The 15,276-nt window shown below is 36.9% G+C and overlaps 2 protein-coding genes across 2 annotated transcripts; both read right to left on the reverse strand.

Moving 5' to 3' along the window:
* Positions 1 to 1,556: 1,556 nt before the first annotated feature.
* On the reverse strand, positions 1,557 to 3,282 carry LOC101313071 (sister chromatid cohesion protein DCC1-like). The gene is made up of 3 exons (XM_004289552.1): positions 3,122 to 3,282; positions 2,069 to 2,998; positions 1,557 to 1,964 (listed from the first exon to the last, which is right to left on the reverse strand). Exons 1-3 carry the CDS (start codon positions 3,280 to 3,282, stop codon positions 1,862 to 1,864), a joined length of 1,194 nt encoding a protein of 397 aa, XP_004289600.1. The 3' UTR covers positions 1,557 to 1,861.
* A 3,276-nt stretch (positions 3,283 to 6,558) lies between these two features.
* LOC101313364 (probable LRR receptor-like serine/threonine-protein kinase At5g63710-like) lies at positions 6,559 to 13,491 on the reverse strand. The gene is made up of 11 exons (XM_004289553.1): positions 13,383 to 13,491; positions 12,980 to 13,109; positions 12,784 to 12,855; positions 11,248 to 11,391; positions 10,947 to 11,018; positions 10,759 to 10,824; positions 9,371 to 9,441; positions 9,142 to 9,285; positions 8,457 to 8,798; positions 7,650 to 8,044; positions 6,559 to 6,993 (listed from the first exon to the last, which is right to left on the reverse strand). Exons 1-11 carry the CDS (start codon positions 13,489 to 13,491, stop codon positions 6,682 to 6,684), a joined length of 1,857 nt encoding a protein of 618 aa, XP_004289601.1. The 3' UTR covers positions 6,559 to 6,681.
* Between the last annotated feature and the right edge of the window lie 1,785 nt (positions 13,492 to 15,276).

Genomic DNA, 15,276 nt, shown 5'->3' on the forward strand with positions numbered 1-15,276 from the left:
GAGAGAGAGAGAGGGTTGCAGAAACCCTAGATTGGGATTTGGAGGGGAAATTAGGACAGGGGAGAAGAAGGAAGAGAGAGAGAGAAAATGACTATTCTGCCCTTGTGTCGCGGACAACTTAGCGCATGACGTCATGATAAGGAGGGCAATTTAAAAATTGGACTAAACTGATGTGAAATAGAACTTCAAGGACCAACGTTATTAAAAAAAAGATATAGGACCAAACTGATTATTGACCTAAAGTACGAGGGGGCAAATTAAATTTAATCCTAAATAAAACCCAGGCACCTCTAGCCTCTTTTATGGCAAGACCAGATTTGAAAAAGAAATTCACACATTTAGTAGCAGATGAGATCCCAGCATAGAGGTGAAACTAAGTACTTCTACTGTAAAGAAGAAAAATACACATTACTTGAGGTTACTTGGCTACGGAATGAATAGAAAATAAAAGGAGTATGGTTGTGTTTCAGGGTATATTACAAAATCCATTTCTGAAGAACTAGATATAATTGGGTCCATTCATGTAAAGCATAATTCTGTACAATGGTCTCATGGTGATTCAGTATATTGAGTTGCCTATCACATCAAAATGACCTCCGACACTTAGACATATCTTGGGTCTTACGTACTCAATTTATAGATGTACGAGATTATGATACAGAACATAACTCTACTTTTAATTTCTATTTTTGTTGTTCTCAGAACAATCATGGTGTGAGGTCGGATACCATTGATCTCCATTCTAACAGCTCATATGAACTCATATTGCAACCTCGTAGGGACTGAGGGATCCTTGCTTATCCGCATATAACTGTTTTTGGTCATGTATGTTACCTCCAATGCTACAATCTACCATGCTTGGGACATCAATGATATTTGTTGCAAGGTCCAGCAAGTCCACACTTGGTAGACCTAGCACTGCTAAGATGCAAGTGCTTGGAAACCAAAGCTTGTTGCACTTGCTAATTTCAAACTGATTTAATTGAATCATTTGAGCTCTATTTATCGCTCTTCCATGCTAATCTATATCCCTTTCTCTTATAACTTTGTAGCTCATCATTTGGTACATTTTCTTGTCGGGCATTGCAACAACAGGACAATGCACAATATCTGCTGATGGACTCAATGTAGTTCCCAGCTCAAACGAAAGCAGGCAAATAGGTATTGCTGCTGTCGCAAATGCCACATCTCGACCAACATACGACACTGGACGTTCTTACATGCCATTTCCCCGCCTTCCATTCTTCTGGAGAAAGATGGTTTGACGGTAAGGGAATGGCCGATGAGTCTTTCATCTTTTAAGGTGACAGAGACTAGATAGCTGCAGGAAGCAACCAATCTATAAAAGAGCCATTTCTGTGAACCATAACTAGATATAACCTGAAGCACATAGTTGCAGTATAGGCGTCGAAGGTCAAAATTCACATTCAATGCAGGATGACTGACGCTCAACAAGAAGTTGAAGATGAAGCTATCTAATATCTGTCAAAACTAGAAGAGAAACATACAGACATACAGTAGTATATCTATCGAACAACACAAATGAGACAAGATGCAAACAAAAAGGTAATACATAACCATACAGTTCAGTAGACATACAGTAACAAAACTCATTTACCACCATGCTGACCATATAGTTATAACACACCCATAGAATTCAGTAGACATACAGTAACATAACTCATTTACCACCATGCTTCTCTGTGGTCTAATGCCAAAGTTGTGAAGACGTTATCTTTTCATTTAACATAAACCCAACTTTTTGTCAAAAGAATATAGCCGGTTCATAAAAGATATGTCTCAATACAAATCTAGACTGAAGATTACCAGAAAAATGCCAACAAAACATATACTTTGAACATTATCTTGAGCAGAAAACTGGTTCTGTGTCCATGGTTGGTTGTAATCTTCTCGTGTACTTTAATAGCAAACCCTCTGCAGAAAGACCGGGCACGTTCAAGTCCCTGAAAAGTACATACAGAAAAGAAAAGAGAAAATTACTTCCCAATTATGTTCATAAAACAATAATGCAATAAGCAAAAAGAGTAATCAACAGTACTATAATTACCTGATGAAAGGCTGTAGATCCTTCCACTCCCATTTCGGACGCTGTTTAAACAAGATGGAGAACCGCTCAGCAGGACTGCTGGGTAGTGATGAAACACAGAAGGCACGAATCCATGTCTCAATACCAATCCTCTCTGTCAAAACTTCACCTTCCAACAAATCAAAACTTGCTTGCATCCCTTCAGGAATTTTTCGCATCCACTCCTCCATGAAATTCTCCATTTTCCTCTTCCCGCCTCTCAAGATTTCTCTTGCAAAGTGCACACACACCTTCCTTACATCCAACTTCCATGTATTACTTGTGCCCACACCCTCATCCACCTTACTACCAAAGGCACGCAAGCAATGGTTTGCAAGTTTGTATGGAAAGCCATCTGATACTAGTACATTAACAACCTCATCTTGATTGAGTGAGGCAAAGGACCAGTCATTCAACACTGCATTGTGAAAAAGCATCCTTAGCATTGTATCCATGTACTTTTCATCTACAATTCTCCAGTACCCATTTATCTCCACAGCTGAAAGAGCATGTAACCCATTTCTTAACTCATCGTTACTTGCTTGAACCTTCTCAATAAGATCGTCCCATCTATACAGTCCTACATTCTCCCTTTCCATCTCTTCCAGATCTCCCATTTCTGTGTCCTCCTCAGTTTTATAAGGGTTCTCAGAAAGTAGCAACCTGAGCTTGTCAAGCTTTGGAGCAATTTCAACAAGCTCCATGGTACCAGGTGCAATCTTGAGGACAGATGCAGCAAGTTGCCGGTCATGATAATTCTCATCCAAACATTTTGGTTCTTCGAAAGAATTAAATTGACAAGATGGGGGTATGAGGAAAACAGAATTGGAAGTTCCAACGGACTTGATTGCATAAGTCTTTGATTCCGTGCAGATGACTGCAACTTCATCAGGCTGTCCTCTAACAGTTACTCTAAAAACATAGAAATCATATCAGAAAGATGGAACACTTCAACCAAATTTCATGAAGAAGAAAACATTCATAAATAAGCAACACAAACTAAGACTCTAGTTTTCACTATAATTTATTTGTTACCTTTGGTGAAGGATATCAGGAAGGAGCTTCTCATCAAGCTCAAGGAGGATCAGATCAGTGTGAGGACCAAAGAGAGGGTGGTATGTAATAGGAATTGATGAGCTGGGTTGGAGATTTAGTACTGCTTCCGCACCTCTACAGTCTGAAGAGGGTGGTTCCATTCTCTCTCTCTCCGTCAGACACACAGTTGTTATTTACCAACTGTGAATAATAAGAAGTTGAGAATAATGATTATATGAAGATCAAACTGTTATTACCAAATACTCTATGAAGCCAATGTAACCTAGGAGAGCCAGTCAAATTTTGGCTTCATGCAATACTGTATGATAACATTTAGCCAAATTCAAGGTTAACTGTAAAAGAAGCTATAAAATAGAAGAAACCAATGCATACATACACTTCAACACAAGATTCGTCCAGCCTTTCCAACTGAAAGTACAATGAATCATATTGAGATCTAATCCCATCCCCTTTTATATTTAGATCTACTTTCTATAGGAATCTACTTTGTCAACATTAAAACAATTCAATCATGTGAATAGATATCCCTCTGCGAGAACTACTCACAAACACGACAAGGAAGATGCCAATTGGTCATGCAAAATGGCACATCAAACAAAAGAAATTAAATCCAGACAAGCTCAGATTGCTACTGAACTGAGCATATCAATTGGATTAAAAAAACTGTGCATATCAGACTACTTAAGCATATCAGACTTCTTGCTTAAGAGATGATAATTGCTTCCACCATTCGCAGGTGTCAAGCATATGGGGATCTGAGCGAGTTTGAAGCAGGACATCTCAACTGAAGTTTCTCATAACATGTAAGACAAGTAGACAACCACTATTCTCAGAAACTGGAACCATTTATAAGTGAGCTATTTGTCTTAAGTTCTCATAAAAAAGAATAATAATAAAAAAGATTTAGGGGGCTACTGGCAATGGTCTGGGTCGGCTTCTGTAAACTAAATGAAAGGCAAATGGCAAAATTAAGGCTTAATTGCTTTTGTTCACTAAAGTTAAGTATTTGGAGGAGATGACTTGGATTGTAGATTGTATGTTAGATTTCTGTGGTTTGTGGATTAATGAAAGGAAGGCAAATGTGATTGATATGACTTATGACATGTATGTTTTAAGCTAGCACTGCCCAAATTATTGGAGGTAGAAGAGGCTGAAGAGCTATTGCAATCACCTTATACTGTTGAATGCAAAAGGAAATCTTCAAGTAACAATATAACCAAAGCCATGTGCATATCAGGAACAAAAGCCATGTGCGTATCAGACTACTTGAACAATAATCTCAAGCATATCAGAAATTTGAATGCATCAAACTGAGAAGTTCCCAACTACTTGATCATCCTTTCAAATCATAGAAACAAAGAATGCATATACAAAAAAGTTAACCAGAGCCATTACTTTAACTAGTGTTCTCAAATGTTGGCATTTAACTGGTTAAAACAGAACAAGGCATATTAGTTTATAAAAACAGACCATTAGAAAGTATATGCCCTTCAATCAACAAAGTAGGACTGCTAGACACAGATTAATCATTAAAATAAAGAACTACTGAGCTATTAGACTCACCCCTGAGCTACTGATGTGGTGTATTAAGGGAAACTGGTATAGAACTGTAAGTGTAATAAAACAATAATCAGATTGAAACTACCCTCAAAGAAATTGACACCACATCTCAGCAGCAAAGCAAGTCCTTTTTGAGTTTGCGGTGGTAAAACAAAACACAAAACACAAGCAGACTACAGGCCTTGTCATATCAATATCTACCCTGCGTCATATTTAGCTCACATCCCATATTGATACAGAGAACCAAATCCTCTTAAAATTCATACAGATATATACAAGACATAGAACATTCACACAATTGGAGGGGATGGCGGAGCATAGGCTTTGAACATCAAGGAATAGTATTATGCAATTAAGCAAAACACAGATACACAGCCTTGTGATGATAAGCAAAAAGCCTTAAATAACAAAGGCAGAAGAACAGCCTGTGCAGAAGCAGATGCACATCCTCAAAAAAAAGAAGAAGAAGAAGAAGAGCCAGCCATGAAAATTGATCAATTCATAGCAGATCAAGCTACCCAGACACCTAATCCTTAATCAATCAATCAATCCTATTTGGGTTTCACACATCCCTAAACCTCAAACATTTGCATCACAAAAAGTAAATTTGACATTTACCCAAATTGCATTCATTTCCAAATCAGATAAACTTTGAGGGAAAATGAGAGAGTTGAGAGAGGAAGAGACTTACAGGCAAGAGACTTGGCGACGTCGCCGTTTTGGGGTTGTGTGGCTCGATAGGGTTTTCACTTTGGTGAATGGCTGCCACCGAGTTTATGGCGCGCCCGAATGCTTTTTCCCGCCAATATGGAAGACGGGCCCCAACCTCATTTGCATGTCCTTGTGTCAAATCCCTTGTCCAATAGTTGCAAAGAGTCTAGGTAGTGGAAACTCCTGACGGGATGTTTTTGCACTGTCGGTTTAGATTTATGCCCTCTTTTTGTACTTGTATTATGCGGGTTTCGTTAATGGTTAAGACTTGAACGGGCCTCTATTCAAACAAAAACAAAAAAACAAAAAACAAAGAGCCTAGGTAGTTTTATTGGTGGTCACGTACAGCAGATCCATTTGAGCCTTTTGGGACCTGTAATCGAATAGCCGGTAGTACTGACCTCAACTGTGAACAAACTTACTCCCAAGTGCTTGGAAATTGTTTGCACTTGCTAATGTATCAAATCATTTGAGCTCTATTTCACGCTCTTCCATACTAAATCCCTTTATCTTATTCCTTTGTAGCGCATCATTTGGTACATTTTCTTGTCGGGCATTGCAACAATAGGACAATGCAACATATCTGCTGATGGACTCAATGTCCATGATAGTTCCCAACTCAAACGAAAGTAGGCAAATTGGTGTTGCTGCTGTCGTAAATGCCACATCTCGACCAACATACGATACTGGACATCCTTACATGCCATTTCCCCGCCTTACATTCTTCTGGAGAAAGATGGTTTGACGGTAAGGGAATGGCCGATGACACATCTTTTTAAGGTGACAGAGACTAGATAGCTGCAGGAAGAAACCAATCTATAAAAGAGCCATGAACCATAACTAGATAGAACCTGAAGCACATAGTTTCAGTATAGACTTTGAAGGTCACAATTCACATTCAATGCATATGCAGGATGACCGACTCTCAACAAGAAGATGAAGATGAAGATATCTAATCTCTGTCAAAACTAGAAGAAAAATATACAGACATACATACAGTAGTATCTCAAAGACATACATATCTAACAACACAAATGAGACGAGATGCAAACGAAAAGGTAATACATAATGCAAAACTAATCTGGCTATATATACGTTATAAATTTCTCCCTCTATCAAGATATGCACATAGGCACAGATACACACACAAATACAAATAGAATTAGCACACATTATTCAAGATATGCAGTAGAGACTCGGGTTAATTTTCAGTTGGTGCTTGTAGGAGAACAAACTATACTCACTTGGACAACTACATTGCTACTTAACTATCTTGGCTTGGACAACTGTATAGCTACTTGATCATGTGTAGACTCCTCAGCCCATGCAAACTGGTGTGACACGAGCGAGAATTCACGACTCCTTACATCTTCAAGCTGCTCCCACTCAGCCCATCTCTCTGCTAAATCTACTCCCTGCAGCAATCTAACCACTTCTGCCATTGTTGGACGGTCCTCGGGTGAGCTCTGGGTGCAGAGCAATGCAACCTGAATGACAGTCCCGACTTCTTTTACATCATAGGTCTTCATATTTCCATCCACAATGTCATCAAGCCTATTTTCTCTCTGCAGCTTCTTGATCTGTCAATATCATAATCTCGTCATTTAACACATCAAACAGATAGCAGAAATTACATTATGGATGAGAAAATAAATGAGAATTAAATCATGAGAAAGTTGTATGGGAGTGAATTTGTTTTCAAACTATCAACAGCAACATTGGAACCCCAAATTGGATTTGATCATATTTACAAAGGTGCTGAAATAATGAACAGAAAAAGAGAGTTCAGGGGCACAATTCTACATATGTGTTCAAACATGGCAATCAGTGGTCTTGTGACTTCACCCTCATGGCACCCTGACCTAAAAAGGAAAGGTTTCCTTCACCCTTGATTTCTAATACAATTTAAAATCAAGAAAAGCTAGCTCAATATATATATATATATATATATGTATTTATATACGTGTATGTGTGTGTGTGTTACAAATATGTATCACCAGACAAGAGCAGCCCGCGTCTTCTAGCAAAGAAAGATCATAAGCATGCTAATTAGTTGGTGATTCACCAATTATGTATGTCATTTATCAAGGAAAAAAAAGAAGAAAGAACTTGCAAGAAAAGCTGAAAGACGAGAAAAGCTGGCTGAAAGACTTGCAAGCCATTTCACATTTAATCACTTAACACATCAATAAGTCTCGCAATAATCCAGGAAGGCCTACAAATGTAAAAATCTTACATGGTCAAGCAGAAGAACATCCTCCTCTTCTTCAAGCCGAGCAAAATCTATTGCACGCTGACCAGTGACTAGTTCGAGAAGGGTGATACCGTATCCAAAAACATCAGTCTTTTCTGAAGATTTTCCAGTGGACAGATATTCAGGGGCAATATGACCCATGGTGCCACGCACTTGAGTAGTAACATGAGTTGCTTTTGTATCAACTAGCTTTGCTAGCCCAAAGTCTCCAAGAACAGGCTCAAAATCATCATCTAGAAGAATGTTTGCAGCCTTCAAGTCCCGGTGGATAATCTTAGGATTGCAATTCTCATGTAAATACTCCAAGCCATTGGCTGCACCAAAAGCGATGCGCTTCCTTGTTGGCCAGTCCAAGCCTTTCTCTCCTGGTTTCAGATCTAACACATATCAAGAAAATATGTTAATAATTGATATTAACTAGAACAAAATTATCTGACATTCCAAATATTCAGTATCATATTAGTCTTCAAAGGAACAAGTATGAGTACCAATGATGTAATCATGGTGTCCATGCATGGTCATTTCATAAACAAAAAAAAAAACTAAAGCTGCTAGTTCATGTCGTAATATTCAGTAGCAAATTTATTTGATATGAAAATTAAACTATATTTTTTTTTGTATATGATAATAATGTCACAATGGAAGTTAGCAACAACAGCAATTTAGCACGGAAAGTAGACTACTGAGACAGGGGAGCAGTTAATATATGAAAGTAATTTGACAAGCTTGATTAATAGACAAACTTGATTTGGACACCAGTTAAAATAACCATTGCTTTTGGGAACATACCTCTCAAGCGATACGCAACACTCAGGTTTTTCATGAATGGATAAACAAGGACCCTTTCAGATGCAGTTGTGCAAAAGCCAATCAACCGTAAAAGATTCCTATGAACAGCAACACTAATAAGTTGTACTTCTCTCAGGAATGCAGCCTCTCCACCAGGACTGTTATAGTCCGTAAGGCGTTTAACTGCAATTTTTACATTGTCTGAGAGAACACCTCTGTAAACTCTTCCAAAGCCTCCCTGTCCAATTATGTTACTCTCATCGAAATTATCTGTGGCAAGTTGAATTTCACGCCAAGAAAATCTTCTCAATTGGCCAAAGGATATTTTGCAGTCATATTCACCTAAAATTGTGTAAAGAAAAAAAAACAAGAAAAGAGAGACATGGCAGATGTTAGATTCAGAAGAATTGTAATTAGCTGTAGAGAATCAAGAATTTTAAATTGTGCTGCATTTTTATGAATAGAAATACAAAATTCTATCCGTGTGAGCCATTGCTTGCAGATTTGATTTACTAAGCCTTCTCCAAAATCAATTCTTATCCCTTGTGAAAGGGAGGAGATATAAGGATCATAATTAAGAACTTAAATATTTTGAGATGGTTTAAACTATGCATTTTGATGACAATTCTCAATACAGACAGAGATGATCCTGAAGACCTGAAAGTAAAATGTATGGAAAACTTACCCACAACATCAACAAACACATCATGCTTCAGTTTGTTCATGTGATAATATCGACATCCAAATATAGCCCCGATAAAAAGAAGTATAGTAATGCCACAACTTGCCAAAGTTATAACTCTTCCAAGTTTTGATTTCTTGGTTGAAACTGCCAAAATTTAAAACATTGAGGTTCCATTTGGTAACATGAACAAAATCGATGAACAGACAGTATTTTTGAACAAAGAATAAACCTCCAAGAGAAGAGCCAGAAGCACAAGGCTGCTTCAAGCTAGAGCCACAAGTAAGACGAGTTCCTGTAAAACTGAAAGTGCAGCACTGTTATTAACAAGCCATTAGGATATTGAAAAGTTGCAAATTGCAAATTATACTATGTTAAAGCATGCTCAAGAAAACAGTTTAAACTAAGAGACACTCCAAATTCCAGTCAAGAAAAAATAGAAACAACAGGAATTATTTCATATTTATATGATGATAGGAATACAAGTATCTCAAAATATGCTCTTTATACATCCAAAAATCAGCAACATGCTTGAGGGAACTGTTGTAAGTAGTGGACACAAAGACAAAGTTAAATCATATATCTCTTACCTAGAAAAAACTAAGCACTTGTGTTTTAAAGACCTCAAAGCATCATTTCATGTCAAACACTTCTTTATATCTAGAATTTATCTTTTACAATAAACTCTTTCAACACTTTGTCATAATTCTGGAAATATCTATAGTTTGTTCAGTCGTATACCCTTCAAGTGTGAAACACAAAGTCTGGCTATATGATCACCTAGGAGTTTCTTCTATACTGCTTTATGCCTAGCAGGAGCAGAATTACACTAAAAAAAACAAATTAGTCAAATAAAAAACAAAATCTCCAGTGGCTCAGTCAGTTTGCATGCTTGCATCCCCCGCCTATTGTCTTGTTAGTGTATCCAAAATTCATTGTTGATGTAATAGGAAAGTTGCCTCTAATCTGGCCACGACTCCCTTACAAGGTCGCACCTAACATAATTTTTTTTTATGAATCATAATTAAGAAAGGGGACTAAGGTAAAGCCCTAGGAGAAATTAGCACCTGGCTTTCTATACACCATAGAAGACCTTTCGCACTTTGGCCGGTTGGCCCTCACATGACATCTTCATGAAGGGAAATTTTACCTTCAAGGGGTAATAAACTCGATCAATAGTTGTTAGAGCATATATCTGATAGCTTGGATCAGGTGCGAACTACACACTAAGAGATTCAAAGTGAAACTACTCATTCCATTTATACTAATACTGCAGTGAAGAACACCAGACAAACTGGTACGAGTAGTTTAGAACTTTAGATACTAAAGGTCCGGATTCTGGGTAGACCAATATTGCAAAACTTTCCATATAATTCTAATGTTCTATATAAAGAAGACTACAGAAAGACTACATAAAGTGTGCTTTCCACAACACACTCCCTTCAACAAATGCACACAGCCTGCCATAAGAACCTAAATGTAACGCATGTCATGTCATACGTAAATGATCTCCATTTAACCCAGTAGATACAATGAACATTCATCCCATTATCATCACAGTTTCTGATACATGGTTACAGGAGAAGAGAAAGAAAGTGAGAATTACAGTTAGAAACATACTTGAAAGTTGGAACCGTGAACAGTTGCATTGGAATTTTTCCAGCTAAATCATTACATGAAAGATCCCTGTCAAGTGATACACAAATATTTATACAACGGAAAAATGTTGCATAGCATGGAAGCTGAATGGACATGTGCTTTGATTTAACGCAATAAAACAAAGAACAGCATGAATAAGAACTGCTCACAATTCAGTCAAACCAGTGATATTAGAAAGTGAATCCGGAATATCACCAGAGATGTCATTACCTTTCAATACCCTGAGCCAGAGGAAATAAATTAATTTGTCATTTCTGTAAAACAAGGACAGTGAACAAAACATGTTTCTATTTAAAAACAGATGTGGATACTCAAACTGGTGGATCTCTCAGACACATAAGACAATAGCATAAGTGACTACTTTATTCAAAAGTAGTAATACAAATTTGTTTTGCATACTAGAGAGAATAAGGAAGTTTGATTACTTCAAGAATGGAAATGCAATCTTACAAATGCTTTAAACTGGAAAGTCGACCCCAACTATCCGGTATAGGACCTCTGAAGTTATTATTTGCAAAGTTTAGATTCTGGAGATGTGTCAAGTTGGCAAGATAAACAGGTAACGTACCTGTTAGACTATTATCTTGAAAGTCCCTGCCATAGAAAAAGAGATTGTTAATCAAACTTCATGGCTATGGGCACAAAATCTATTTTTGAATATTAAAACTTATAGGAATGATGTTACTATTCATCCGTGATGTTGTAGTTCAAGGAGATTTATAGTTAAGGTATTATTCTACTTTATCCACGAGTATAACTTGGTTTACAACATATAGAGTTGCAAGTATAAATCAAGAGATTCACCAGTAAGAGTATTAAATGAGTGAACCAAATCAGGGCCAACTCTTCCTTGGCCACTGGTGGTTAGTCAACAAATTGATTTTGCTTTGGTGGATAATTAGGCAATCTTTGTTCCATCCATGGGGCTGACTATGCAAAGGTTCATCTAGCCTGTGCAAAGGTCCATATTGCTCAAGTTCACTGAAGGTTGTAAGGAGTATCTCTGTGCCTTTCCATCAGTTTTCAAACTAGGAGAACAAAAACCAATCCTGTTTCTGGTGATTATCTCTAGGTTCCTCTCAAATATCAGTTACTACATTCCTAGGTGTTCTCTTAATTATTATTTAACTAAGTTTATTACAGGTTGAACTGATTTCACAATCATAGAGTATTTCTAATAGTTACCAAAAGTTTTATTGCTCAGGATAGCTTCTGAATGTTGTGAATTCAACATTATCATGCCAAAGAATGTTAGAAAAGTATCAGACTTCAGAAGAAAAAGGAAACAATGTAGGGTAGGTCTGGCTTAAATGGAATTAGTGTAGCAGGTATGAGTCTACCTTTCTATAGACCAAATTTAAAGTAAAGATTGGTTTCTGTTGCGATTTCAAGAAAATTCTGTAATGATTTGTGATTCTTTGAGAACGGGTTACTGAAAGTTCAATCATTATGTGTTCTTGTCTTAGACTCGATGCATGCAGAGATAGTTAAAGGTGTTTCTATTTCGGAACCACAAAGGCTGATCTAGGAGGTTGCTGCAGAGATATATATTGTGTTCAGAAACATGGCTCAGATGCATGAGCTGAACATTCTCAAAAAAGAACAAACACAAAAAAACAATATGCATGAGCTGAAGAAAATGAACTCTTCATACAATGCAATGTGATTCCTCATAGCAATATAGCATCATACAGTGATATTATATTATACGACAGCCTGTTCGGAAAGGACTAGTTCCTATAAGAAACTGAAAGCCATGTATATAATATATGAAAAATAATTCCTAGATATTACATGTTACTAAGAATGTAGACGCAAGTTAAACATTCAGCATATATATTCAAGGCTCCACTACTCGAGTCAGATTATTTCATTTCCGGAATAAAAAATCTAAAGATCCTACTCTTGTCTCATTTAATCAGCATTATTTCAAGTTGACACAAACATACAAAATGTGCATACTAATGGATTAAGATTATGACTTACAGGCTGGACAAATATTTTAATTTGACAATGGAAGGAGAAAGTGTTCCAGAAAATCCATTTGATGCCAGGCTCCTGCAAACAAGTACATCCACAACAAGCTAAATATACTGAAGAGATCCCAGATTTGAAAGAAAGCAGTTGTAATGAAAGGGGAATAGATATTACATTTGTGATCATAACAACTAGATTCACTTACAGGGATATGACATTGCCATTTCTACAAGTGACATGAGCCCAGCTAAAACATGGGCTGACAAGATGATTATTCCAGTCAATTCGGCCATTGGAATCATTCAGTGCTGTAAGCAAATCGATCAGTGCTTCACCTGAACAGTACCAGAAGTGAAGAACACAATTGATAGGCATATGCTACAACATTCATAAGATTTGAAATGCATTCTATAAAATGAGTGCGCTTTCATTGCATTTATCAACTTATATATGCTTAGATGCATCTGTATAATCACAAATTGTTTTATATATTCTTAGCACTTCTACATGTTCATGTGTTAATACATTAATAGCGTCATGACATCCCTCCTCTTGAGAACCAGCAATTTATCGCTAAAACAAGTGTAATAGTTAATATGTCCCCCTACCTTCAATATCAGGCTCCGTAGATGCAAAACTGATTTTGAGCAAAATCAGTACCATCAGCCAACTTATGATTGGCTTTAAAGGATCCCATCTTGAAGAAGCTGCAGACATGTCCGGCTCTTATATACTGAGTACAGAAATAAACCCAGACACCTCTAGCCTCTTTTTGGCAAGACTACATTTGAAAAAGAAATTCACACATTTAGTACCGGAAGAGATCCCAACATAGAGTTGGAACTAAGTACTTCTACTATAAAGAAGAAAAATAAAAGGAGCATGGTTATATTTCAGGGTAAATAACAGCATCCATCTCTGAAGAACTAGATATAATGAAAAGGTTTATTCATGTAAAGCATAATTCTGGACATGCAATGGTCTCATGGTGATTCAGTATATTTTGTTACCTATCACATCAAAATCACCGACACTCTTGCTTCTCAATGAGGTCAACCTGTACAGACTATAGAATTGAATGCTTTCTGCACTTGGCTCAATGTTAATCTAATACTGACATACTGTCACTGCAAAGACACCGAATGGTATACTAAGGCTTTGTATTATATACCATGTATTTTCCATACAGTCCTTTTTAGGATGGCCTCATTACCAGGTTAAGTTGCTCTGTTGAATCGTCTGTATTAGTAGTTTAGTCAAGTCGGCTAGCTGTTCCACAGGTCATTGGGGTTACCAAGGCATCAACATTGGTACTGATCATACTACATACAAATGTTTAACAATCCAATCTCATTTAGCCGAGTGATTACATTTGGTTTGTACACGGCCAATCAGTTCAGCAGCCATAGCTAAACAAACAATTGGTATGTATGTAAGTGAAAAGAATTGTAAGTACTATCAAGTGTTCACAGGAAAATAGATTAACACAGATGTGATCAAACAAAAACCATTCAATACCCATGGCAGTGAGTAATTATCGATTAGAAACTCAAATACTTCAGCAAGATATAGTCAAATTATCAGTACACAATAAGTTACACTTGAGACACTTGACTATAACTCTTAAAACCATGGGATAAAAGCTCCTTCTGAGATGAATGAAAATAAACAGAGTAAATCTAAACACAGCAGATATCTATTCCATCAATACAACAGATAATACCCAGATCATCGAAAGAACCAAAAGAAAATAGAATAACAAGAAGAAAAAGGAAAAGGAAACTATTACAATATAAAAACAAATGGGTCATCATATATATACAAAGTTGGAAGAGGACAAGAACATACTAGTTTCAGCCATGGATGTTGCAACCCATCAGGAAACAAGATAACAGAGTGAAGAAGGAAGAGAAGTTAAATAATGTGATCTGCATCATGACTGGTGAAGATATTGAATTGAATGATGATGGGTTAGTGCAAAGGGTCCACAGAGCACTGAGAATCGAAAGGGAAACACAGAGAAGATGAAAAAGCAAATTTTGGAAGGCCAATGGGAGGGAATATGAGATACTTGTGTTGGGTGTGTGCCTATGTGGAATGAGAATGAGAATCCCACTAATTATTGGCACACTAGATTGATGACAACCATTATCCTAAGTAATAGAATTATTTTACATTCTTTTATCTTTATTTTTTTTGGGTCAACAAGGTCAAATGCTTCGAGTTCTTGTTCATGGATGCGCTTCAGCCTTCATGAGAACAAAAACAAATATGGGAATCTCAAGGGTGCAAGTTGGTCGTATTCGAATAGGCCTTCAAATTTGCTCAGTATACCTCTCATGTTTTTTACACCTTCTTTTTAATTTTAACTACAAGCGTTTACTTAATAGACTTCCTTTCAAATTCCTAAAATAACCTTAGGTATGTTATTCACATATATCTTGATAATTTACTCATTATACCTCTTATTTATTCTCTAGACCTCTTTTTTTTTTTTTTTTT

This window comes from Fragaria vesca, linkage group LG1 (genome assembly GCF_000184155.1).
Source record: "Fragaria vesca subsp. vesca linkage group LG1, FraVesHawaii_1.0, whole genome shotgun sequence".
NCBI classification, from domain to species: domain Eukaryota; kingdom Viridiplantae; phylum Streptophyta; class Magnoliopsida; order Rosales; family Rosaceae; genus Fragaria; species Fragaria vesca.

Excerpts from the sequence above, each read along its gene's own strand:
- LOC101313071 (XM_004289552.1), bottom strand. The coding sequence starts at position 3,282 with ATGGAACCACCCTCTTCAGACTGTAGAGGTGCGGAAGCAGTACTAAAT. Across the intron at positions 2,999-3,121 it reads CCTGATATCCTTCACCAAAG|AGTAACTGTTAGAGGACAGC; the intron begins GTAACAAATAAA and ends CTATGTTTTTAG. Across the intron at positions 1,965-2,068 it reads GATCTACAGCCTTTCATCAG|GGACTTGAACGTGCCCGGTC; the intron begins GTAATTATAGTA and ends TGTACTTTTCAG.
- LOC101313364 (XM_004289553.1), bottom strand. The coding sequence starts at position 13,491 with ATGTCTGCAGCTTCTTCAAGATGGGATCCTTTAAAGCCAATCATAAGT. Across the intron at positions 10,825-10,946 it reads ATCACTGGTTTGACTGAATT|GGATCTTTCATGTAATGATT; the intron begins GTGAGCAGTTCT and ends ATCACTTGACAG. Across the intron at positions 9,442-10,758 it reads TTCACGGTTCCAACTTTCAA|TTTTACAGGAACTCGTCTTA; the intron begins GTATGTTTCTAA and ends CTGCACTTTCAG.